The sequence below is a fragment of the Lingula anatina genome, chromosome 3 (genome assembly GCF_051362555.1).
Source record: "Lingula anatina isolate TDL-2025a chromosome 3, LinAna3.0, whole genome shotgun sequence".
NCBI lineage: Eukaryota > Metazoa > Brachiopoda > Lingulata > Lingulida > Lingulidae > Lingula > Lingula anatina.
Window position 1 is genome coordinate 11,722,088 of NC_141769.1, and position 27,160 is coordinate 11,749,247.

A 27,160-nucleotide genomic window follows, 5' to 3' on the forward strand; every position below is an offset into this window, starting at 1 on the left:
ATGAAAATAGCTTTGAAATGTTTTATATGCTGGTCAGGTAAACTAACCAGTAGACAATGTTGAAAGAGAAGAATAACACTGGAAACGCGATCCGGGACACATAGTCTACTTTTTCTGAAGGCGTTTGTTTGTGTTCGTAATTGGCACTTTGAATTGTGGATAATCTGTCCGAGAGTTCCTCCTTTTCAAATTGAGATTCCACTGGAGTGATGGACTGATCTTTTTGTGTGTCCTGAAATATAACAGAAAACGATTTTAACTCTGATGAATCGCGATTCACTTGGTGCTGCATTGTCATTCATCTGATACATTAAAGCAAGTTGGGTCATTTACGAAAGTCTATATTTAAGTTATTTAATTCGGAAGTATATTGTATCGCAAGAGTTGGTCCGTTAATGAGCTGTGCAGTTCTTTCTTGAATAAATGTATTCTGTGAATATAAAAAAAATGTTAATTGGGGCTAGGGGGGTCTCCAATAAAGAAGTTTATCCCGACAGCAATGAAGGACTGGAGAAAAAATATTCGGAGAAATAAACTGGAGTCTGTAATCCACAAATTCTCACCTTTGAAATGTCACCGTTGGAGCTCAAACGGTTCAAACTTTGATGTGCGATCTTTTCTTTGTGCCTTCGCTCCCTTTGAAGCATCACATTGACCACTGCGTATTCTAACATAGAGCCCACCACGAACACCAGACAAACTGAGAGCCACACGTCTATTGCCTTGATGTAAGACACCTTTGAAATGAAAAAATATTACAAACAACAATATCACTTTGCAGATTTAGGAGACAGAATTACACTTGTTTTAACATTAAAATGAGATTGTCAACTCGCCTTTCATCGATCTTAACACATATATGAGAGAGGAAAGTGAAGGATGTGGGGGTGGGGGTGGGGGGGGGGGGAGGACATAATGAAACGAACCCATCGACGATATACATATTCCAAGTGGGCTGGAACATGTAAGAGAGAGATGGAGAGAGAGAAGCTCCAGTCTTGCTAGAAAATATGAGTTGTGTTATATACGTCCGCAATCACCTTTGGTAGACGGTCTTGAAGTGTCACGCTCTGGGTTGTCACTGTAAGGATGGTGACGATTCCAACCGTTGTCCTTGCTGGAACAGCTGTGGCATCTATCCAGAAGTTGACAAATGACAACAGGACAACGATGACACTCGGCAAGTAGACATTCAGGATATAGTAGCGTAAATCTCTGGTGACATGGAGGTCCATGTAGAGGCACGTGAACGATCCTAGATATGACAAGAATTTGTTCAGTCCGTCGGTGTATGTAACGTATAAATATCAGAAATCATTTGCCTTTTTAGCTGCGTTAAGAGCAATTACTCAATAAAGGAGCATAGTAAAAGTAATTTTATAGATTGTAGGTAAGCTTTAAAACGATTTAAAATAGGTAGTAAACGGTTCCAATTATTTCTTGGTTGAAAAGTTTGATTTGTTTATTCTTTAATCAGTAATTTCAAAATCGAAAAAGCCAATGTAATTTGCATACGAACTGTTTCTTTCAATAATGTGACAACGGCATTAGAAATAACGGACGGAAATACGTTATTCCTCTACAGTCTCGATTGCTCGAAACAGGTCCAGTGATAGTTTTTCTAATCTTCATAACTACTTTAATTACCTGTCGAGTAAACTGCGGTGCAGTCCCCTGTAGAAATACCGTCCAACTCAAATTCTGGGAGAGTGTTATCTAGGGTTTCGTCATATTGTACGCGATCTACCCATTTGAATATCAAGTCGGTCGTAGAGTGTGCATCTGTGGAAAAAACGGTGAGACAATCAAATGACCAGTCCAGTAGATGGTCAACCAACAAATAGTTCCCTAAGGTGGCCTATGACTGGACTGATGACTGTCGGACATCTAAGTTGACCATTTGGGTGGATAAAACAGTTGGGAAATCATTTTATTTTCGTTCAGTGAGCCTGTATGGAGATCTCCACAATTTAGTGATAGTTTGGAACGATGAAGTGACTTAGTAAACAGTATCGAAAGTAAATTAATGAAAAAGAAAGGTAATTATTGAGAAAAGTGGTTAATATGAAAAGCGACGTTAAATACGGGCAGCTGCATTTCATTATACAAAATACAATCATTGTGTTGCAAAATGTAAAACGTAACCAAAAACGGGTCTGCAAAAGGCCGCCGAAACACCTAGAACTTTTCATTGCAGTTTAATGAGAATACTGCAGGAATTAAGATGTTATACTGGATAGGTATAAGTACGTAGAAAGTCAAACCAGGTAGTATGGATACCTACAGCTCTCCATCTTAATCCGACATGTTTGATTATCCATCGGAAACTTCACCAGATCGAATTCGCAATTTAGTGTTGCTGACAATCTGGAAGAGATAAAATACAGAACCAGCCGAGAGGTGAATTTTATCATAGTAGCCTAGTAGGTTATGCAAAATGAGCACTGGCAATTTTTCAATACACTGACTATCATGAAAATATTAAATTAAATTTTAATTACATTTTAAAGTCTCAGGTCAGATATGAATTACCTCTGAGAGTAAAGAACGTCCCCCTTAGGCGATATTCGTATCATTAAGTTGGGTAAGGTAATGGTGTGAAAGGAGGACTTCTTCTCGTTTGAAAAGAACAAGTCGGGTACCCAGATATGGTTCCGCTGAGACTCAGACAGAGTCAGCATCTTGTCGTTGGTTGCGTTCGGGTGGGCTAGGCGGGGCTCTTTCCACATCTGTCGCAAGTAGAAATTTATGCCGAATTCCTGCAAAGAAATTTGATATAGAATCCAACAGCGTACTACGAATTTTCTAGGTGAAAATTATACTATTTGGTCAATTTTTATAAAAAAAAAAAGACAGAAAAACTGCAAGAAAGAAAGACTGAAAGGAAGACAGAAGGATTGGACAACCTGAGGATTGGATAACATTTGCAAATTTTGCGGTTTTGTGCCTTCGCTGTAGTCACGATTTGGTTTCGCTTTTCTTAAAATATTGATGGGATTACAACATAAAATGTCTAATTGGACACGAATGTTTGTCTGACAATCTTTGATTTTCCAAGTAAGAAGACTATTATGCTTCTAATGATCTAGGAATTCCATGTAAAGAGGGAAGTTATTCACGATTGTGTAAATGTACATGTGATGGAGTACAGAGAATATCTACAAATATCTATTAATAAGGTACTGATAAAACGCAAATAATTAGCAACAAATACACAAACGATCTCATCCCTTTTTCTTGTATCTCTTTATAATGTATATTGTATAACGCTACATTTAAATTTTCATTTATTTACTTTCATTACTATTATCCTATATGTAAAGTACATAGTACTTAGAGAGCCTTTAAGTGTAAAAACATTTCTGTGCTGAATAAAATTATTATTATTATTATTATTATTATTACTAAATACCCGACAGGCTACTAGATATTCGAGGGTTTATCTCTCGCTGAACTGTTTATTGAAGGTCATTAAGTATATAGGATAACTTTTCATATGATATCTCACAGACCATTTGTTCTCACGCTAACCTACCCCACCCCACCACAAGCGTTCCAAAAGTTTTCTGAATTGTATCTATGTGGAGCTGGCGACACCCCGTGGTTAAACTTTATGACAGCGATATCACTTCAAAGAACCAGAAAACACAGCCACAACAAAAGATTCTTTAGAAAGAGAGACAATACATTAATCAAGGCGTGCTTGCCTGTTATATATTTGATGTCGAGGGAGTATTAATTGTACAGTATCAGAATACGGTATTTCCTCGACTATGCCAAACAAATCTAATCAATTCTCTTCCTAGATACCACTTTTTGTAATGCCGGGAAAATTAAATACGTGAACCGTTAGAAACAAGTATAGATTATCCTAACTACCATATTAAACTGATTCATTCGTTAATATATTTGTTCAGTTAGGCCCATGTCTAAACTCAAGATCCTGGTGAGTTCCCGTGAAGTAGAAGATCAGTCAAAGCTAAAGCAAATCGTGAGTGGCACGCATTCAATTTGTTGTTCAAATTAACGATTAGATCACAATTGTCACGTTGGGAAGCCTTCAGCTATTCAGTGGATCAAACGAATGAACACATAACGGTTAGATGGTCGGCCATTCAGGAGTAAATGAAGATAGCCATGGACAGAACGTCTGTGTAACTCAGAGACAAATAATGTGTCTAAAAGTTTCATTTTGTTCTATCCCTTTCAAGGACCTTATTAGTGAAATTTAAATCGATAGAATTCAGCAAAATGTAATATATAACGCCACCAATAAAAAAGGAAATGATGTTGATGCATAACCTAAATCTAGTTTTCTAAAAGCAAGTACGTTTTATCAAAAAATTCATCCTTTTATGATAAACGACCTGAAATGATTATTTGTCCTTCCCCTTCAGATAGAATAGGCGAAGGGCATGAAGCATTTAATTGAACCGACTGGACCACGTCAATCTTTATTTTTCACCTCACGCCCAAACTCAAAACACTGTATGCAAACCCGACAGACTACCCTGAACCAATTTTTTATTTCATTTTCTTCGGTTGGGACAATCTTTTCTTTATTTCTCGTCATGAAGAGCCAGTGTGCGTGAACAAAGTTAACATGAATACATTTATACTTACCATGGCTGCCGCATTGATGTCGGTTATAGAACTGAGCAATATGTCGACAGTCACGACGGTTGGCTTTCCTTTTTTTTTTGAAAAAATAAAATTAATAAATAAATAAAACGTAACAGAATTCTGTTAAATCTTGATTTATGAAAAGGAAAATGTCAATTAAATATCAATTAAAAACAGGCACTAGTATGAAATAAATGAAATGAAATATAATAGCAATATAATAGCGAAGGGAGGTATTTCTGCATACAAGCTTATATGATATTTAACATGATTATTCTTGATCAACATTAACAGGAGAAAACATCAATATTTACGAAATATAACAATTACCGAAAATAATGTGCATTATTTGGGTTGAGGAAAAGTTCTCGTGTCTTTTACATGAGAATGTTTTACCTGGAAATCATTAAATAATAAAAGATGCCGAAATGATAAGTAACTCGAACATCCAATTCAGGGCAATACCTTCAGTGAACTGCGGTCTGATCCGCTTGTCGTATGTAAGATTCAACAGGTGCTCCAAGAATTCTATTTGTTCCATATACTCAGAGCTTTTTTCACTGGTCGCATTTTGCCTGGAATTGTCAATAAAGAATGATACATAATTTATCAAATTAATTGTTCCCAAAACATTTAGTCGCTCTCCTTGTTTTGTGAATACCCACTTTACAAAGAGCAGCAAACGATTTTTCTTGTTTTGATGTTTACATCTTGAGTCGGTTGGTTTGCTTCAAATAACACATCGCTTAGATAAATACCTATATTTATTTGGAGAAGAGAAAATTGCCTTTTAAAGCAAAGCTCATGGTCACGCCCGAATTGCTATCCTTTAAAAACTTCGTCACACCAAACTGGACTAAAATAAGTAGCTTTCTCTTCCCTCTTCCCTCTCTTCCTTCCCCTCTTCTACCTTCTTTCTTCCCTTTATTCCTCCCTGCCGGCACCCATTTTATCTCCCTTTTTGATTTCCCTCTCTCATTTCCCTGTTCCGAATTAAAACAAAACATTTTACTCTTGTTTAAATCTCTTAAACGCAACCTCCGTTTTATTTAATCTTTTAAATCTCTGAGTAACGTGGGAGCCTGGATTAGACATCGTATGATGAGGGGGTGACACTATAGTCTTCAAGCATCAACTTGCGCAACTCAGACCTAAAACTATATTTTGTTTAAGTCACCATTGGCGTTGTCTGAAAAATAAACCTTGGATTTCATATAAAGCATATAAAGCAGCAACTTAAAAAAAAATGCAACTGAAATGCTAAGCCAACTAGACACGGTGCCTCCCCTGCTTCTTTTATAATATTTTACTTGGTATGTGTTTAGCAACCTGGACAAAGGCTGCTATAAAGGTAGTGTTGAATGTAAAAAACCTTGACCCTTTCATTTTGATTTGTTGCATTCACGGAAGGCAAATAGTTCGTCAAGCGTTATGATTTCATTTTATTACTGTTGTTGAAATATTACAAGCCGTGTGAAAATTTAGTTTCTTCTGAAACGAAAATCACGTGGTTGTTTACACAAACGATTGTTCCTAACACTATTTTCCCTAAGACGCGACTTTCTATCAGAATTAAATGAGTCCGTCCTCCAAGTTGTTTCCATAACTTGTCCTGTGATCGATTGACATAATAATCACAATAATTTTAACACGAGTGAAAGGGGGAAGACATTTCATACAACTCCCACCACAATCACGTGTCATTTTACTTTATGAAAATTATCTTCACGTTAGCTAAAGATTTGAAGAAAATCCTCGTCGAAAAGCGATCAGACTGGAAGATGTCAGAGCTAAAGACGTGACAGCCGTATACAACCTATTTATTTTTATGATACTGTTATTAATATAATATGCTTTGCAGTAAAACCCATTTCCATATCTCTGAGGGGCCATTCAGAATGAGAAATGTTGAGTGGTAGCTGGTCCACGGCCTAAATATGGCGCCCCTCCTACCCCTCCCCACGCGTCGTCCCTCGACAGGTCGCATTGAGACGAGTTTTAATACTGTGCCCCTGCAGGGATGACGCGTGGGGGGGGGGGGGGGTGTGGGGGGGTGGAAGAGGCGGAGAGACCATTACAGGATTAAGCGGTCTTCCTGTCATGTAGGTCCGCTATATTTAGGCCGTGGACCAACTAGCACTCCGCTCTTCTCATTCTGAATGGCCCCTCAGACGAAATGTCCTAAATATATATTCGAAGAGAAACTATTATTGCAGTTTATCAAAGTGTAAGCCAGGTTGAATTCGCCTTGCTAATATGAAACTATAAACTATGTGAAATTATATATTATATCGTCCAATGTTCTATTGTCCTTACACTAAAGATGAGAAATGCAACGTTAATTTCAAAATAATGTAACTTGATATTCGAAAAGTACAGAGGTGGAAATCTTTGTGTTAAGGAAACAATAAATAAAAAGTATGTTGAAACGTTCCCTCGTAGAATAAACACGCTCTTAACGACGAAGCAATATGTTGATTTCTAGAAATGTTTTATTAATTCTTTAACCATGGCAACTCTCAAAGCTTTGACAATATAAACCAAAACACAATTTTCAACAAAGAAAATCTGTTATGATTAATGCGACAAAGTTATGAGTGTAGAATAAAATCAATTCACCTTTTCACATTGCCCAATCTCGCCTCCAATAAGTGTGAATCAAATGATTTTTTGTTATTTGTATATGGGTTACCGTTCTCGAGACTATTGTGAGAGGGAGTTTATGAGATTGAATGTCCTAGCTCCATTCGCATTCTTTGCCCGAAGTTACAATCACATACGGCAGGAATAGATTTAAATGTAATATGAAACCATCTCGAGCAAAATATATTGTCGAGTCAATAGAGTTTCAGAGACACCTGTAGCATGCCCACCTCACTTTTCTTGGCCATCAGTGCTATTGGTACTGTTATTTGCCCTTTTCAGGACAAACATAACTGGTGAACTGTTACAGGCCCCAAAGTACATTTTGCACTAGATAAGTGTGCTTGTTTCAGCTTATTCAGTTTGTGCTAAATTACAACTTGTTTTTCTGATCCAGCACCCTTTTTATCTTTACAATTTCACTTTCTCGATGTACTTATGTTGTGTTTCGTGTTGTACACGTGTATGGATTAAAGAATTTTATCTAAATTTCATAATAGATATTTGATACCACGCCCCAGACTGCTACTGTTTCCTTTTTATCTCTAGTAAGTACTCACTGGTCAGTGATGCAGAAATGCCTTTTTAGATAATGTGTATGATCAGCTGTAGGGTAGAGAGGGTACCCAGTTTTGATTTATAACTAATATGACAGGAGCAAACAATCAATTTAAAGTTTACATTTCTAAGCCCGCAGATGCATATCATTCCTCTCTTGGTCTGTTAGACACAGCTTTGTGTATGGACTGAAGGCATATAGACCCAGTGCCACCGTTTGTTTGGAAAGTCAGATTCGTCTTACGGATGATATAATCTCCTTTGCGACTACTGAAACGATTAATTTGTCCACCTGCTTAATCACCAGCAAATCTGGATATATTACAATATCACAACATTTGGCGAAAGGATAACAACGACAGTCTTACCACTAACTGTCATTTTGCGATACATATCTTTCGTGGAGTTGAATAACAAGTATAAGTCAAACAAATGTTCAAGCATTGTTCCGTTTCAAAAATGAGGAAATTAACCAATATCTTGAGTTTTCTTTCTTTTCACCAAACCCCTTACATCTTCCACATTTTTGTTCTTATTTACTGATGCAAAACTTTGATCAATTAGAATTATGATATGTTGCCAATTTCAATTTGAGAAACTGGGACATTGAACGCCATGACTCTCCTTATTGTGTGTCGCCCTGTTAAAGCAAGTTTATTTACTTAATCCTACTGCAAATTAAAAACAACACCAACAGATCACAGCACACGAAAGAATTTTTCTTTGCTTTTTTTAACGTGATCTTAATAGTCCACCCTATACATACATTTGACGGTCATATAAAACTCCTGTAAACAGGGGTAAAAAAAAGAAAACACTATAAGTTAATATTGTGACAGGAATTATAGAACTGTATGGTAGAGTTTGTTCCTTCTCCCCTTCTCTTTGAAATAACGCCAACAAAAGGTACATAAAAAACGTACTTACGCCTCAGTAAGCATGCAACAGGCACCCAAGACGTAGCCAAGCAGTAAGCAGCTAACGAGAAACCTCAGACGTTTCATGCTGTGGACCAATTTTCATGACCACTGTCACCGGTACCGTTCCTCCGATAATCTCCAATGGAGTAACTCGAGGTATTTAAATAAACGTGTATTTACATGTAGATATATATGTGCCCGTGGTTTGGCGAGCCCCTTCCACGTTCATCCCAGTCGGACGAGATTGGTCTTATCTAACAAAGCGCACGCAATCGATACATTCACTTGCACTGACGGGAAAAACTGCCAGGCGGCACATTATCAATAAGTGTTTTGAATTCAGTTGTGTGAGTGAGCAGCCATTGTGTGAACTCGACTGTCCGTAACGTTAAACGATTAACAAGTGGTTTAAATTGATTTTGATTGGTTAGAATGAATAATTTAGCCAAAATATCTATTTTGGATTGTATAACAACGCGTACGATATGGTAAATAATATGACGGCACTTGGTAAGACCAAGAAGTTATAAAGAGACTTCTTGGTAGGACACTGAAATGAATCTCATCTCGCCGTCTTCCCATTTCTTTAATGTGCCCCTAGATGAAAATTCTGATCAATTTAAAGATAATTTTATTGGTATGACTTTTACTAGTCATTGGACTTTTATAGACGTTGAACTTCAGCAAATGCTTTAATTTTAAACAATTCAGTGGCTTCAGTGTACCTTTGCCAAGTATTTCTCCCGATAATTGATGGTTCCAGCTGGCATTATTGTACAGAGCAGAGACGTGCTCAGGCCCGTAGCCAGCAATTTCAAAAGGGGGGTTCGTTTTCTGAAAAAGTGGACCTTTTTCCATAAAAACTTCATGTACTAAGATCAAATTTTACTCAGAGTGGACCTTTTCCCAGCAAAAGGGGCGGTTCTTTCGAACCCCCCGAACCCCCCCTGGCTACGGGCCTGCGTGCTTGTATAATTATTACTTTAGAACACACACACACACACACACACACACACACACACACGTATACTATTGGGTACACTATTTCGTTTGTAAAAATTGAAACACAGGTAAGAGACTTTGCAATGGCCAAGGACTGCGCCCTCTTGTTCGTGTTTGCGGTAACGTTTGGGATGGCATCTTGCAGTCAGCTGGTAAATAATTCACGCCCAAAAAACAGTTCCACCGATCATCATTCATCAGTGAATGAAATAAATATGAGGACATCTGCATGGTGTTACACCAAAGTTTTCTTTTGAAAAATGTATAAACCTCCTGGGATCCCCACAAATTGATCATGCTGCCTAACCGCCTGTGATGAATATTGTCTGAGTTTCCTCTTGCTGGGTCCATTATTGCTGTGAGCAACGCCAGAAGGACATTTTAAATGCCTTTAAAAGGGAGAGGTTGGTCATTTTTAACCCTGGACGATATATTTTACCTGTGCAGGTCATAGTGGTGGACCTTACACCTGTGTCCCGACTGAAAAGTGAGTTATGTTGGATGCAGTGCAATTTATTGGGAGTCTTACGTGTTATGTAATATTCAAAAGGGTTTCTACGTAATAAAATTAAGTGTACTGTAAGACAACATTAATTTTATCTGTAAGTGGTTTCTTATTCATCATTCCAACAACAGGCAGTGTAAGTAGAAAATGTTTATTCAGTGAAATGGCAAGAATAAATAATAATAATAATACTTTTCTTTAGTTTAAACATATAGTATATATAAAAATAACATTGATTTGATTTCACGATATTTTTGACTCAAGTGTAAAAGTGGCCCAATCCATATATTAAGACAAGATTAACCATGATTTATGTGATTCTGAAATGATTGGCAATAATTTGTTCCCAGTAATGGTGACATCTTATTCAATGATTTATGGGGTGTCTATGTCAGACAAGGACAGTTACATACTTATGTTGTAACTGCAAACATGAAAACAAGAAAATCTACTTACAACTAACTGGAGTGAGATTCGTAACAGAAGTTACAATTAACTGGAGTGAGATTCCTACAAAGTTGTGAAAGTGAAATTTTACTGAACAAGTATCGGTTAACAAAATCATAGTAGTCCCCTTCAAGATTTCAGTCATAACAATTACTGTTATGTAACTGAGACACCAGATTGTTGGTGTATAAAAATCCTGTTAAATAATGACAAATGAAATGACTGAAAGAGGTTTTAAATCCATCACCCACACTCTCCTTCTTACAAAAAATTGTACTCAGGAAAAACAGACCTACAATTAAAACAAATACAAAACTCCTGCACTTCTCTTGAAATACTGGTGTACGATGATATGCATAATGACGGATGCCGTTTTAAGTACAATTACGGCTCCAGAGTCTACTTTCCAAAGTGTAACAAGACACTTGTGATGGTCCTTGTGACACAGCAGCTGATGGAAGGAGTATTGCTTTTATGGCAGGTCTCATGGTGTATGAGTGAGTTGGGATTTATAGAACGATATACATAAATATATATGATATACATGAGTATATAAAACCAATGGCCCACTCTGCTTCCAAATCAAATCTACTTGTGCTAAAGTTTCTTGGTCCCTTTTCGTGATCACTATGGCAAGTTGGCAACGATGTTTACATCGCTCTCAAGTTGTTTGTTCAGGTCTCAACTGATACAGCTCATAGCGCTGTACACATTTTTTTCTCCATAACATGAGAAACATCTATTTCCTGTCAAAACAAGATGACTGAATTTCTCACATCTGGTCTTGATGGCCGTACTTAGTGTCAACTCTAATCTCCACTCTTTTCTTTTTATAGAATGACAATGTGGGGAATATTAACAGGTTTTCATGTGATTGGGTTATTTTGCTCTGTTCTCCCCGCAGACTACCTAAACACACATTCCAAAACTTAACTTGAAAGCCAGTTCTACCAAATTTTGTTGTGCTGAATCTTGAAAGCAGACGTAAACTTCTCTGGGGTAAGGATCAAAGAAGAGGCGCCTAAAATTTAATAAATAAATAAATTAGACAATTTAAAAAATTATTTTTAAACAGCAAAACGTTAATAAAATTTCAAAAAAGTAATTTGAAAAAAAGCAGTATTTCAAAAATTTTTTAGTACTTTGGAAAAAATAAAACTCTGCAGACACATACCCTACAACCCAGTATGTTAACGACGGTGCCTCTTTTTTCTTGTCAGTACGACTCTCTGGGGAACACCTGAACAGCACACCATGTTCTTTGACATCTATCAAGGAAGTGTCCTCACCCAGACGGCTCTTGATACCCTTGGTTTCTCTCTCCTGAAAGGAAGACAGTACACAGTATAGTCAATTAATCATAATCACATAGGATTCAGTCCTCAACATACAGATGGTTAATAAGTACTACTGATTAATGATGATGGGAATCTTTCATTAAGTTTTAATGTTAATGAGAAATACCATAAGAAATTCTTGGCAGCTTCTTACTATCACAAAGACTGTCACAGTATTGCATACAAATGATAATTATCTTAACCCATCAATTGGTAAGATGAGATATTAGTGAACCAGTTCATACTTTGATCATTAATTTTTAAACTTGATTAAAAATGTTTCACTTCTTGGGGCAGATGATGCTTATTACTGTAAAACACTGCGCAGCATCATGTTCCCTCGATAAGAGCCAATCCATTGTACCCTTACCCCCATAAACTTTTTGGCAAATTTTTACTAGTTTAATCAAACAGAACTTGGCGCACTAGTGAAACTACTAGTTCTATTCTAATTTTTCTAATATGAGAGACGAAAAAGTTATACATTAAGGAAGGGGGAGGGAGATATTACACTTAAACTACACAGTGTGTATTGACCTCATTCATATCATGTCAAACCCTATACACCTAACACACCCCAGTCTATTAAAACCTTACCTTCGCCTTGACTGCCTTCTCAAAGACCTTCCTGATGATGAGGCAGCATGCGTGGAAGTTCTGTACCAGCTGTGTGTGAAGGGCACTGCCCTCTAGGTCACTGACCTCTGCTCCAGTGGGGCACACATACACCCCCTCCATGCTGTCCAAGTGCAAGTAGTGGAACAGTGTGTTGTCAAGGCCAGCGGTCATTCTGCAATGGTCAAACCAAATTGTCTCTTTAGGATTTGTATCTCATTTTGAGGATGATCAGACACTAGCTCTATAATAATCTGATACAATTCTGATTGCAGTAAATCTACCAGGACTATTATAATGTGTTTTGAGTTTTTTCTTTTTGTCACTCTTAGTCCTTATATGCCCATCAATAGAAATATTTTTAAAAGTAAAATGTAGCTAAGATATTAAACAGTGGATCAAGCTGGTAATTCTGTAACTTACTTGACTGAATCCTGACGAAGGAGGTCCCTCCTCATCCCAGACATGTCATAGGCACCTGGCATGGTTCTGCTCTTCTTGCCAGTGTTCTGAAACAAAACAATTCTCTTGAAAAAAAGACATACAGCTTTACTTACTACATTACTTACATAGATAGTCAAGGTTTTTCTGCTTAGGCATGTTAGATGTCTTTTGGGTATAATGACTAATGCACATCTTTATAAGACTGACAGGATTCATCTTTGTACAGTGATTTACAAAACAACACAAAACATTGAATCATACTTAAATTCTATAAAATAGCAATTCTTCACATTCTATCACATATTTTCAAATATCTTTTTTTTTTACTTCACTTTACCTACCATCCTAAATCAAGTAATTCTATATTTAAAAAGAGAATTTGACACAATGGACATAAACAAAAGCTCAAATTTAGTAAAAGTTACAATTATCTAAATCATGAACAGATATAAAATGGTACCCTGAACAGCTGGTTGCTGCCTCCACTGCCCCCAGAGTCCTCAGAACCAGCAGACGGCTTGCGGTCAAATGTCCTGTTCATGACAGGGGTGGACCCCTCACTGGTGTCAAATGACTGGGTACTGTCACAATCAGACTCTGAAAGTAAACATTACCACTGTTTCAATACAGTTACCTACTGATCCAAATAATCAACAGATTCTGCAAGGTGTCACTTAGTTTTAAGACATAACATGAACTTGGTGTCTAGTACAGGGCATTTCCATTAAGATGAAACTTCATTTATCATTAAAATAGTAAAAACAAAGCCACTTGGACAAATAACATAGTGAAAAACCAAAATCTGTCAAATTTCACACTAAAAAAATTTTTTTGAACTTCATAAACCCTGTCCAATAATTTAAATTATCTAACATCATAATTGCACTGAAGGTCTATCAGTATCATTTTTTTTTTGTATCAGATTCAGCTGGAACATTCACGGTTAGACATTTAAATGAGCATCACTGGTCAATACCTGTTCTTGACCTGTCCAGCAGAGGACTAGGCTTTTTATTCTTCAGTATGGACTCTGGTCCCTGAGATTTCTTGTTGACTGGGGAAGCACCTAGAGCACAGAGCAGGTCACACAACCCAGGGTTAGTGAAGAAAAAGCACTGCCACCAAACACACAATATATATTTGAAGTTTACGCTCCATATATTGTTCACGTTAGAATAAATAAATAAATATAGAAAAGAGGTACCCTTGACTAGAATTAAGAGATTATCATAAAAAGCTATCTGTTTTCAGTAAAAAAAATAGATTAATAAATCAGTCCTTTGACAGTCTAAACTGTTTGGAAAAAGATCCATAATTTTAACTGAAAGCTTGAAGAACTTAATATGCTAGAGATAAATATGTTCAGCGTATGATACTGAAAGCTGTGTACTTTTGCTACATAATAAATACCAAAAGCAAAATCAAATATGTAAAATATGATGATATGTAATGTTATCATTCAATGAACAAAACATAAAACTTGATTGATTAAAAATACTCTAGTTTTTTTTCCCCACATTATCTGTTCATCTGCATAAAGCAGAGCTATTTATCAGTGTTAAGGTATAGAAAAAGACACATGCAATAAGGCTGTAAATTGCAACCTTATGACTTGGATGTCAAAACAAGGCCTAGATAGGATGGAAACCACTTTCTTGCACCCAGACAGATTCTGTGGAGACATAACGTATGCTGTGCATACAGACAAATAAATTACTGAGAAAAATGTCTGTTCATTGAATGATTAAATCATCCCCCATGTTTGCTTATGAAAAACAGGTTACATCAACCTGCAGTGAGTCATATCTCAGGGGGCCATGGTAGTTTGAGATATGCCACAATGTAGTTTGATACAAACCTGTACCTAATAAGTAAACAAGGGATAACTAGCTGTGGAGCATATACAAGTATAGCTTCCAGAAAAGTATACTACCATTTTGTACAAAAGACCCAAGGGAGAATTAAGAAAACTGACTTCTCATGTGTGATCTGTTTTATGCTCCTCCTACCTGCTTTAATGCCTGCTTTGGCATTTTGTTGACTGGAAGCACCTTTATTACCCTGGAGCTGCTGGTCTGCAGTGATCAGGGCGGGGAGAGATGGAGAGTGAAGCCTGTGAAACATGAAGAGATGAGAGTATAGACAGAAACCATATTACAATTAATGATTACATCTTTGGATGTATATTCCATATTCCATGCACTTTTCTATAAATCCCATTCAACAAAGTTGACTCAATATTTTGACTTGGCTTGAAAAAAACATAAAAGCTGTATGGTTTAATCAGAAAAAAGGTGCCAAATGACCCAAGTTGGGCCACAGCATTGTAACCTCAGTACAAGTAGATCTCATCATCAACACATACAACATGCACTCCAAACCCAGTGTTATGTTCCTATAAGAAACTCCATTCTACATTCAATTTTGAACCATAAACTGGTCCAGATGTGTCCTGTATGAGCACACATGTCCCTACCTGGCCTCACACTGTCCAGCCATGTCCAGTGTCTCCAAGTGGAGCAGAGTGGCCCTGGCCTGGTCAACAAAGAAGGGGTCAGGGGTGGGGTGACCTTCTATCCTGAAAAGGTGGGAAGAAAAACTGATTTCTTACTTAGAACATTTTTTAGTGTTGAACAGGTTGAGATTAACTTTTTTGAAAAACTCCAGGGTGTCATTTTATGCAAATCACTTTAGGATTTCAGACAATAATCTGGAGACTTATGGGGAAAATGTACGTACAGATAAATTTAACCATTCTTCGCTTTCCTGAATAAAAACATGAAGAGAGTAAAGGATGTTAATTTTTTAAGTTTTTTCTGAGACTCATGATTTTTTTAAGTTGTGGTCCAGGTGTTTGTAAGGCAAACCATGTTTTATGTAGGTAAAAATTAAAATTTTTACACCATAAAGAATTTAAGTAGTGATATCTTACCAGCCAGCACATCCTCCTGCCTCTAGCAAAACACATATCAGACTGTGTTTCTGGAACAACAACAATTACATCCCTTTATGTATCATTCTGACCACAAAAACCTTTGTTAAATACACATAAATAATAACAGGGTTTCAACATATGTTTGACATGTTTCAAATGTAAAGAAAGAATCAAGCTTCAGAGCAATCAAGCAATATGCTACAACCAACTGCCATATCTAATGTAGCACAATTGGTGAACTCACCAGTCCCACCACCAGTAAAAACCACCTTGCATCTGGTTCCGTATAACCTGGGATAAGGGGATCCGTCTGCTCATGACAGCGCCGCGTGGGGAACACCTCCTTCCAGACAACCACTTGCCCCACCTGGTGTTCAGATGATAACGCCAGCAGGCAGTAATACTTGGTGTATAGAGCGATATCCATGAAGTCTTCTTTGTGTAGGTGGTTGGCTATCAAGTAACCCTGTAGTCAATACAAAGACAACTGCATTATTATGCCAGCCCCAGCAGGCAGAAATAGTTGGGTAAACTGTGAATAGCCAGGAAGATGTCTTAGACTGAGAATTGATAATCAAGACACCCTTGAGAATGGATAAAAATATCTGTAAGAGGGTTTTACTATTATGAAAAGGGAGTCGATACTAAATTTTGTCTTGTACTGATCATTCTTAATCTCTTTAATTCATCTATCTTAAATTAGAATGTTTTACTGATGAATTAACCATTTTTGAAAAGGTAAAATGACAGTAAAGAAGAAGATTGTGGCTGTATTTTGATGGAAAATATGAATGAAACAGTGCTGAAGGAATACTGTCAGTACCTTATAAAACAGACAGGACCCCAAGATGGTGTAACTTCTTCTTCTGTCATAGTAGCTGTCAGACTGAAAAGTTAAAGATGGAAACATATTCAACATTTCTTGTACTAGACAAATAAAAATAGTTGTGTAAGATTGCCACCTATGCTTCAGCTTATTTCAAAATACAAACTGAGCACTTTGTTATTTCTCAGCTCTGTGTGATCTAATTTTCTTCTGTAGTTGTCTTTGACTCCTGTTCTAATACAATAATGTTGTTTTTAATACTTTCACTGTCCTGACAATCTTTCTACAGTTTAGTGTACAACATACACACAAAATTTAGAAGAATAAATGTATCGAATAAGGTTGCTTATTCCATGCATTAGCATGGATTCTACCCATCTTCAAACTTTGCATTGCAGGCATATTTTAAAATTTTATAATACAATAAATAGACATCTTTATTAGGTTATTATTTTGATGAAAATATTGGTAAACTTAATATCTTCTCACCATCTCAGCAAAATCTGCTGCTTCTAATTCACTGAGACTGTTGCTTATGTTGACTTTGGGTTCATCTGGCAGGTCCAGCCACCTGACTCCAGGCAAGGTGTCCAGGAAGCCATCTTGTCCTGTCTCCATACACTTCATACCATGCTGTCTCAGCTCCTCATTTAGTAGAACTCTCTGGAACAGGAGGCTGAAAAAATGGTCCAGCTTTTCTTGGTGCTCTCTCGGAACAAAAGCACTGAAAATATGAAGAGATGAATTATTTGATAAATATGTAACTAAAAATATCAAACTTGGAACCATTAATATTTTACCTTAGACATTTATTAGATGTAAAGCAGAAGTAGATACAGGGGTGATTGGTGCATTTAAATCTTTACATTATTTTTTTACCAAAATATTCCCTGAATTATCAAGTTTAATTTTTAACTTCAATCTTAATCTACAGGTATATTTTATCAATTAAAAAAAAAAACAGTCTAAAAGTTTTTCTCCTTACCCTCTTAGAGATCCATACAGCACCTTCATCATCCTGACAGTGTCATCCACTACATGGTTTAGTTGCTCTGCAGGCACTCTGTAATTGCACTTTACAAAGTCAGTCTAGCATATACTTTTATTTTAGATCAGCAGGGTTTACATTTCTATCTAAATTACTTTAACATCTACATAAAATGCTAAATACATATACTTTCTGCATTAAATTATCTTGAAAGTGTAATATAAAAACGTGATACCAATTTGTCAACCAATAAAACTTAACACAGCATTACCTGTTAGCAGGTACCCCTATGATCAATACTTCTCTGCCTTGCTTGGAGTATCCCACATGGATTAGCTGGCCTTCAACCAGAAGAGTAGAACTGAAATTTATAATAAATGTGTTGATAAGCACAATGTAGGCACCAAGTAGTTCAGAGCAATATGATTTAAAATCTATTTCTTACATACTTAAAATCATTTTGCTTATCTCTAGCTTAGGAATGGCAAAATATTTTTCAAGTTTGACAACCAACTACTTTTTTTAGCATTAATACAGTAATTTCACCTTGAAACAATAAAACAAACAATTCTACTTCATTTCAGAGAAAGATAAGCCTTAAGGGAATAATCTACTTACTTTTTGGCACTGTTATTTGTGACATCCACCAGCATGTGGCACAGAGTGATGAACAGCCCCCGCACCTGGACCAGCTTGTTATCCTGTCTTGGAAACTGGTACACTATATCCTCCTGAAGAGTGGCAAGTTTAAATTATAAACAGTTACAATTAGGGATATTTTGGAGATGCCTGTGTTATTGTAAACCTACAGCAGAAAATAACCAGTGGAGAATAAAAATATATTAGATATTCATCTTATCTCTAATTTATAGACACATTTATAAACAAAATTCACTCTTTTTTAATAATTTGGCAAGAGATAAATGAAAGATGAACAGATGGGGGAAAACAAGACCTTGCTTTACTGGTTATTTGAGCCATATCTCTTTACCTTCTCTCTCATACTGTCAGAGCTACCCTCTAGTGTTAAGTACATTGCTATGTGAGGTACATTCTTGAACTGTGGTATATATGCACCCAGTCTCTCCCCACTGACCAGCTTGACCAAGTGGTCAGTTGCATCATTGGTCTTCCTGGCCAGAGCTGGTCTGGACGGAAAGTCAATGGCCAACTTCTGAAGGGTTAGTTTGACCTGGAAGAAAGGTTTGTTAATATTAGGTATAAAATTATTTTCATCAATTCTCCAAGTTTAAAAAGTAAGAAACAAATAGACTTGCTTGCCCATCTCAGTGATAACATATAAAGCTGCAACTATACTCTTTGGTATGGATTGAAATCAAAAACAAATTAAACAATGGTTGAAATAATTTACTTTAAATTTTGTAGTCCATGTAATGTTGACCTTTTTTTTATAAATAAACTTTACTTTTTTTTTTTTGTTTCAATATATCAATTAAATTTTATTCTTAACTATAGATCTTCAACAAATACATAACAGACACATATAGTGCTTGAATAAGGCCAAACTTGGGAGTGTACCAGTAAAAGATAAACTGACCAAACTGCCAGGTAGCATTGATTGTGTAGCTAACTTAGTTACCTGTGTTGGTCCCTGTATTGTAGATATCACTGTATCAATGGAGTCAAAATCAACATCTAAATCATTGACTTTCATCAGCCAGTCGCCTGAAAATAGACAAAAAACAACTTTTTATGTTGCATATATCACCTCAGCATGTCCATGGTATATATTCTACCTTCATGTATATCTTATTTACTATATTCAGTTGGTTATACTTGAAAAGGGTTCTTTCTTTTTTTAACTTACAGAAAATCTGGTGAAACAGGATCTTGTCTTATTAGCTTACATAATGTTACATAAATAACAGATGGAATATCATTCTAATATTTTCCTGCAAGAGTAGCACAAACCTACTCATGCATTACTTATTTTACAAAAAGTTCATAAATCAACAAAGTTTAACAATACATACAACAGTTAGCAGGTCTATCCTACCTATCTTAATGTGTCCACACTTAATGGCTTCCCCCTCTGGGACCAGCCCCTGCACCATGATCCTGGTATCTCTGACCCCAGGGCCTCCATTCTCCACACCATTCCTCATGGGCTGACTGTCAAAACTCCCCGGGATAATCCCAAACACTGTCTCACACAGGGTGGCCCTACGGCCATAATTGTGTCTTCCTGGCTCCACATTGATGTAAACTTGTCTCCACAGCCCCTGCCCCACTACAGAGTCCTGGAATGTGACACTTCTAGGGGGAGTGCTGGTGTTATTGGACTGAACATTGGCGTGACCATTGAGGTCATCCTTTTTCTTGAGTCCAATAAAGCCTTTGATTTTCTTTATAGAAGTCTTTTCTTTTTGTTTTGCAGATCCATTTGTTTGTGCTGAATTCACTTCGTGTGAGTTTATACCTGAAAAACCACAAAAGATTACGCATCTTAATACAAAACTAGTAGTTAAATAATATTTCACCATGAACATCATACATATTATGTCTTTCAGATCAATTACAAAATCTTCATTCTGATTCCCATAATATCAAATGTATGCTTAATCTAATCAATAATACAAGTAATGCCTAACATCTTATAATTCAGCTAATGAAAATTTAAAACATTTTTTCGAAATTCACCAATGATTTTGTTTTTAATTTTAATCTATCTTAAACTATGTAGCTATTTGGCTAGAGTAGACCAAGACAGTGTTACTGGCCTTTTCTCTGGTATTTGAACTACCTTTACCTGTGTTATTGTGACCGTTTATATGAAGAGGCTGATGACTTGTGAACAGTGCCTCTTCTCCCTCAGGTGGCTCTACATAGAACAAGTCTCCTTTCTCTCCAACTTTATTTGCCCAGGCTGGCTCAAAACTGCTGTAATATAAAAACATATATCTAAAATGAGTATGTTTGTTTACTTGTGTTTACTCTTACTGTTTATAGACAGATGTCCCGTATTGTAAGTTTATTTGCAATTAGTTGGCAATAAATTGGTGTAAGAAACATGAATTGAACTTTCAAGGAAAATTGCAGTGGATACATCTGTGAGCATAAGGTACTGATTGGCAGTCGCTTTGGTATAAGAACACTCCAATCTTCTGTCATCACATTGTAATATATCACAATTTGTTACTTGCCATACACTTACACTGCTTCCAGAATGCTACAATATTCTTCAACAATACCAATTTCTGCAATCTTGAACCCATTATATAATAATATATGTGTATAATGGGTCCAAGATGCAATCTATAAATCTTTCTGTTACCTTGTTCCTCAACACAAAACACTAAATAGCACTTAATGTTTAGGATACTGAACTAAGTTCAAATAAACACAATTAAAATAAACCACTAAAGTTACTAAGTCGATTACTGTCGCCTCGGTGTGTCTTAGTTTTAATGTTGAACAAATTGCAGTCAAAATTAAACGATGCACATGCATTCGCGGCACTGTAAGCAAGTATTTAAATGGGTGATATCATTTTTATCCAAACGAAAATATGTGTTTTTGACACATGGTTATTGCTGGCGGTATTACAAAGCCAGACAGACACACTGATAAAACAAATGGCATTCCGAAACAAGTTGACATACTCAGAAAAGTCATCATCGGTGTAAGAGGACCAACTATCTTCCTCATAATCATCGTCGTCCACAATTTCTTCTCCCTCGTCTAACGGGCCATAGTAATCGCGCGGATATGACCTAACAGCCATTGCACTCAAAGAAGCAAATACATTCAAATGGATTTTACTGTCACTTCAAACTTTGTAAAAAGAGCACCTTCTTCCGCCATCTTGTTTACATCCGGGCACTTGGTAGTTTAGGTCAAAGCTAGCCGCTAGAGGTCAGTATTTGACAGAATGTTGACACGCCCTCAACAGTAACAGACAATGCACAAACGTATGCACGTTTAGTTCTAAGATAACCCCTGAACCCGAAATATATTTTGCTGAACGTGCCAGAAAACATTGGATAAAATATCTCGTGATGGATAAAGGGAGAGTGTCTATATCTTGGGCCCTTAGTATAATCAAAAGATAAACTTAATGCATGGAGGGAATGAGAAAAAGTACATTGTGGCAGGCTACACTAAAAAGTCTAAAAAATTAATCATCAAAATCGCAATCTGTTATTTTGATTTTAAGAGGGTGCATTTGCGTATGGACGTCCGCCACTTTTTTTTTTCATTCTTTTATTATTAGCATTCTTGCTTTTCGTTTACTTTAACTTTTAAAATGAAACGCTTCAGTTTTACAACAAAGTGGAAACACACACACACACACACACACACACACACACACAAAGAAAAAAAGGGGAAAAATCTGTCGAATTTTATCATTCCTAAAATCACGAAAAATTGAAAAGTAGTAAAACAGATTTCTGGAACAGAATTGGGTGGAATCAAATTTGGGAGACAAGCAATGTGGTTGATTACAAAGAGTATTAAGCAAAGGCCTAGTACATGTAGTGCTGTCGGGATCACTAAGACAAAAAGAAACATAGGAAAAGGCATTAATCTGGAATAATCACACAGGGTAACCATCTTGCAAGCAATTAGACCCATTCATGTGAACTCCACAATTTGTCCGATTCTATAGTTTTCACGTCTTATTCCATCACCCCATGATTTTCAGAGTTCTCATTGGACGGTAGCTTACCTCTAGTATGTGAGCCCTGTCAGTGTCCAACTGATCGTAAACGGCTAGTAGGCCTACTGATGTAAGAGACGAGCCTCTAGCAGACACCGAAAGTAAATGTGACCTATTGTTAATGACATGTTCAACAATAGCACTATATATTAACTGGTAAGCACTGGAATATGCCTTTCAAGTTTAAAATTCAAAACACATGGTGATATGTTGGGATCGTTAAGACACACTTCAATTCTTTAATGCAACCAAACAAAGTATGAATGAAAAATGCAGTCAGGGCAAAAAAGAAAGGGGTTGTCAAAGAAAAATGTATTGGAAATCACCACTTTTATTGATCTGTGTACCTTATTCGTCCAAGTCTAAAGCAATGTCATATAGGCCTTTATGTACATAAATAACGACTTCAAAATGGACAACAAAACTGACATGACAAATGTTAAAATGAGTGATGCTTGATGACAGAAAAGTCATGCATTCAATTACATCAACATCCGTTTTCTTTCAAAACTCCAGGCAAAAATGTTGCGTCAAGCCACAAAAGGCGGTACAAATACAACTCTTGATACCACAACTATGTTCAAATCCAGCAGGTCAAAGGGTGGGTTCCCGCTAAACTGATTTTTCAGACAGACCAAATATTTATTCAGAGCTCATACGTGAACTAAAACATAACCCGGTACCGTTTATTTCAATGCCGTGCTGTTTAGATACTTCGGCTAATGGGCCGGTGTGCAGAGACTTGTTGTTGCCTTTAGATTAAACAAAGAATATCATATCAAATATACAGGAAAATCAATGTTATGTGAAAGTGAAGTAAAGATACTCTCTCTCTCTCTCTCTCTCATCAAATTAAATTCGAACAATTTACTACCCTATAGAAGAAAAATCAGTTTCATTTTTGCCTGACTCTCTTCTTTTTATAATTTGACTATTACTACTATTCAGAAATAAACTCGCACGCAAGTAAAGGTCAAAGCCTCAGCAATTTGCACATATTCATATATTATTTTGGCGTTCTATCCTGCGGAAACAAAACTGCCACCTGCATGTCAGTTTGCTATTTTCTATGTTATTCTGGGAGGTCTAGCTAAAATGCTAGGGGCGTCTTCAACATTGCTAACAAGAATAAACTAACTGGTTGATCCCAATTGCAGCTAGTCATCCCTAGAACACTTACACTTGTATTGAATGTCACACCTGAAGACTTTTTCAAGTGACATTTTACAGTAACAGGTGTGCGATCAAACTTCCTTTAGTACTTTGCACATGGACATTTTTTACAGGTCATTCATATCATTATCTAAAAGGCATTTTGCTAAGGGTCACTGATCACTGTCTTTTGTGATGACAGAATCAAAGGTGATCAATGTGACATTGCTTGCAAAGGCTGAGAGAAATTTTGCGATATACTGCTTTAAGTTAAATTTCACTGCGCCAAGAAATTAACGATAGGTACATGTAGGCATAGTTTGCAGATTTGATAAAAAAAAAAAAAAATAGACGCCAAGCAAGAGGCCTAAGGCTTTACCTAAAATTCCTAACCTTATCGCCTTGTTTTTAACAGTATAGGCCTACTTATAATCTTAAAAACAGCTTGAAATTACTGAGAATTTCCCTAAAACAGAGACCGCGGCTCCTGGATACCTTAATACTTAAGTATATTATCTGATCTCAGCAAAACCAGAAAATAAAATTAAGTAAAAAAAAAAAAACAGTGTGAAGGGAAATTATATTCTTCTCGTTTAGATTCTTTTTCACACGTTCCCATTTCACAATTATGAAAAATACGTGCAAAACATGGCAAAGCAAGATGGCGACTGGTCGGTTCGTCGCTACACGGCGGTTGAGACAGGGGCTACTACTAAGGTGGCAATGCTTCACGTTTAACCACAAATAGACGGGGTCCGCACCAGGCAAGGTCAAATGTCCTCCTTTAATTGACAAGGTGGACAATTTTAGTGGGAAATTTGGCGTTCGGTTTTGACAGAGGTCAAACAGAGGGGCTGATTGAACCACGCAGAATGCTCGATGGATCAGTGGGCTGTGATCGTTGGACGTCCCCTACTGAGTCCTTCGGTGCAAAATTTCCCAACTGTTTTAAGAAAACAATGATCTTTGCATGTTCTTTTGTTCAAATCGAACCCAGCTTTTCCTTCACCTTCTAAACTGAATTCGATACCGAGGATGAGTTTGCACAGACATCCTTTTGTTACTAGCGATCACTGGTCACGCTACCGACAAGACCCTTTGATAAAACGAATGATCGACCTGTGTGGATGAACACGAAAATTTTTCTAATCGAAATATGGCAGGACAAAAGTGCTGTAAAAAAGAAGATATAACTAACAATGTTTAACCCATAACACACATATATATTTGAAGTAGAATACCGTGTTTGAAGCAGAAAGACTGAATGAGGCTTATCGCATTAAATGAGCGATTAATTCGTTGAAAGAAGCATATCTATAGATGCTGTCAAATCCGTAACATAGTGATACATGCGTGCTGATGCACAGACACCTCTGTGTCAAAATGAAATAATGAGCCAGAAATGAGGCAGAAATTCGACCAAATGACTTTATCACTCGAAAGGAAATATTTGATCAAAGCGTTTATAGATCTCACGTGCAGCTGAGGTTTTGAAATAAATACAACAAGCCTGAAGACTGCAATGAATAAACACGAATCCCTTGAATGTATACGGACATTTACGCCATTAAACTCGTCGCTTACACAGTTGAAGTATTCGATTCAGACTAGTCAGGATTAATGACGAAGAATCTATGCAAATCCACAGCTTATCCATTTTTGCATAACTATCTATGACTTACCACTCATCTCATGTGCAATCAGTTTGTTGTTGCCGTGTAGTCCCTACATAATGGGTTTGTCAACCTTTCCCCATCATTTCAACAGTAGCCCGATAAAACTACGCTCAAAGATCTATTAGTCTATTTGTAAATCACTTAGCAGAAGGGTATCGGGGGATGATTGGAGTGGGGCGTGTGTAATGCTAAGTGCAAACCAGGTGCTTCATATTGATAAGATCCGTGATCATCGTCACACAGACCTGGCCTCAGTTATTCAGCGATTTTTTTTAAACATTTTCTTTTTCAAAAATGAGATGTTTGCAACAGATGTGGGCAGCTACGTTCCTATGGGTGTGCTTACTAGTATGCCCCATACATATATTATTGATATATTTGGACATACCTACAAGATCGCAGATGACCAAATACATCTCTCTGGACTGCGAGAAATTATTGGCCAATAATTACTCTATAGCTGTCGGAGAAATGTCGGAAACTAAATACAATTATCCTCAAGATCACGTATTTTGGGTTAGAGGACACTATTAAGGTCAACTATACAATTAATACAACGTAAAAATCATCAAAATAAGATCTCACGGTGGAGAGATTACAGTTTACACAGCTGTGAGATTGCCTTAAAGGTGAAACCACAGTGACATTCAAATCGAAATGCTTGGACGCACTGCTAAATAAATGTCAAAAGTTTGGCTTCGCAGTTCGCCTCACCCTGAAGTTTAACATTTTCACACAAAAACAGACACGCAAAATATCAAATTCAAATATTCTGGCTAGTTTAAGCAAGAACGTCAATTGACGTCCTTGGTTTAAGTTTTCTCATTCCGTTTTTCAGCAAGAGAAATTTTGCTTGCAGAGAACACGAAGACGACCTATTTCACATGTCGATACGTTGAGATCCTTTGACATTAAGGTCAACTGTATTTAAGATAATGAAGTAGGAGCGCGAACCCATACCTTTGAGGCCTGCCAGGTGCCTATCTTTATCGATATCATTACTGCCAGTATGCTGGTATGTAACCATGGTTACTAACGGTACCATCAAAACAGAACTCGATCTTGGTTATGAATTTTGAGGACAGTATAGTTTGACAAATCGTGCACACGAACTTTCAACTGATATGATATCTAATCATTCAATGTGGAACGTAATAAAGCTATCTTATACTCTATATACCCTATTGTAATGTGCCTTGTCTGTTGAAGTTTACATTGGACTCTGCCAACGTGTTACTGTAAATCTGAGAAATCAGATTTGCCTGATAGCGACAAGTGAACCGCTCATAAACTATGCGTGTAAATCGGCCTAACATTTTCATTATTACCACCAAGGCACGTTCCGGTTTCTTCTCATATCTCCATATTGGTATTATCTTGATATATTAACATTTAATCATCGGTCATAATACTCTGATACAGCACGGGTCATATCACTGTCATATTACTAGTCTGCTACTGGAAGAGCACTGGAGCCCCACAGTGAACCCAGTAACTAGAAGTAAGATTTGGAATCACTTGGTGAAAACACGTGAAAAATTCAGTGATTTTGCCATTAGTTATTATCGCTTCTGTATTATGGGTTTCGTGTAATGCACATGCTGGTGCCGACTAATTAAGTCTCTAAATTAAAAGCAGCAATACATGTAATGTGCTTACAATGACAATAAATTACCTGCGTTATGCTGAAATTGTAGGGCGGTCTGCATCACCAATATGTATGATCACATTATTACTCATTATACTATACTTACAACACCGCCAGCCCGATTTCCTATATCCGCCCAAGCATACTATCCCTCTTAATG

The 27,160-nt window shown here is 36.8% G+C and overlaps 2 protein-coding genes across 13 annotated transcripts in view; both read right to left on the reverse strand.

The window, feature by feature from the left end:
- Positions 1-22: 22 nt before the first annotated feature.
- LOC106159915 (glycine receptor subunit alpha-2) lies at positions 23-9,058 on the reverse strand. 2 transcript variants are annotated; one of them, XM_013536365.2, is made up of 9 exons: positions 8,752-9,058; positions 5,089-5,198; positions 4,624-4,691; positions 2,533-2,759; positions 2,285-2,367; positions 1,648-1,782; positions 1,041-1,255; positions 564-737; positions 23-232 (listed from the first exon to the last, which is right to left on the reverse strand). In XM_013536365.2, exons 1-9 carry the CDS (start codon positions 8,826-8,828, stop codon positions 23-25), a joined length of 1,299 nt encoding a protein of 432 aa, XP_013391819.2. In that variant the 5' UTR covers positions 8,829-9,058. The 2 variants fall into 2 exon arrangements, with proteins under 2 accessions (XP_013391819.2, XP_086865244.1); XM_087009118.1 differs by having other exon boundaries at positions 8,748-9,058.
- Positions 9,059-10,388: 1,330 nt separating this feature from the next.
- The window catches only part of LOC106167835 (protein inturned), a 29,779-nt gene continuing 13,007 nt past the window's right edge, over positions 10,389-27,160 (reverse strand). For 3 of the 11 annotated variants that reach the window (XM_087007794.1, XM_087007795.1, XM_087007801.1), the window contains 19 exons: positions 20,608-20,744; positions 19,861-20,283; positions 19,444-19,529; positions 18,835-19,035; positions 18,462-18,574; positions 18,115-18,204; positions 17,841-17,918; positions 17,345-17,579; positions 16,853-16,915; positions 16,274-16,495; positions 16,027-16,076; positions 15,571-15,672; positions 15,104-15,207; positions 14,071-14,160; positions 13,555-13,691; positions 13,074-13,159; positions 12,633-12,825; positions 11,873-12,021; positions 10,389-11,719 (listed from right to left, as the gene is read on the reverse strand). In XM_087007794.1, the coding sequence (XP_086863920.1) occupies positions 11,608-11,719; positions 11,873-12,021; positions 12,633-12,825; positions 13,074-13,159; positions 13,555-13,691; positions 14,071-14,160; positions 15,104-15,207; positions 15,571-15,672; positions 16,027-16,076; positions 16,274-16,495; positions 16,853-16,915; positions 17,345-17,579; positions 17,841-17,918; positions 18,115-18,204; positions 18,462-18,574; positions 18,835-19,035; positions 19,444-19,529; positions 19,861-20,283; positions 20,608-20,744 (2,671 nt within the window). In that variant the 3' untranslated portion in view covers positions 10,389-11,607. Of the gene's footprint in view, positions 11,720-11,872; positions 12,022-12,632; positions 12,826-13,073; positions 13,160-13,554; positions 13,692-14,070; positions 14,161-15,103; positions 15,208-15,570; positions 15,673-16,026; positions 16,077-16,273; positions 16,496-16,852; positions 16,916-17,344; positions 17,580-17,840; positions 17,919-18,114; positions 18,205-18,461; positions 18,575-18,834; positions 19,036-19,443; positions 19,530-19,860; positions 20,284-20,607; positions 20,745-21,466; positions 21,705-27,160 lie in introns of those variants that run through there. The other 8 variants (XM_087007796.1, XM_013546729.2, XM_087007800.1 and 5 more) reach the window with 7 other exon arrangements.

Bases quoted from the DNA above. Each gene is read 5' to 3' on its own strand.
- LOC106159915 (XM_013536365.2), bottom strand. From the start codon at position 8,828: ATGAAACGTCTGAGGTTTCTCGTTAGCTGCTTACTGCTTGGCTACGTC. The intron at 2,760-4,623 runs GTAAGTATAAAT...ATTTCTTTGCAG, and splicing joins ACATCAATGCGGCAGCCATG to GAATTCGGCATAAATTTCTA. The intron at 738-1,040 runs GTGATTGCGGAC...TTCATTTCAAAG, and splicing joins TTCAAGACCGTCTACCAAAG to GTGTCTTACATCAAGGCAAT.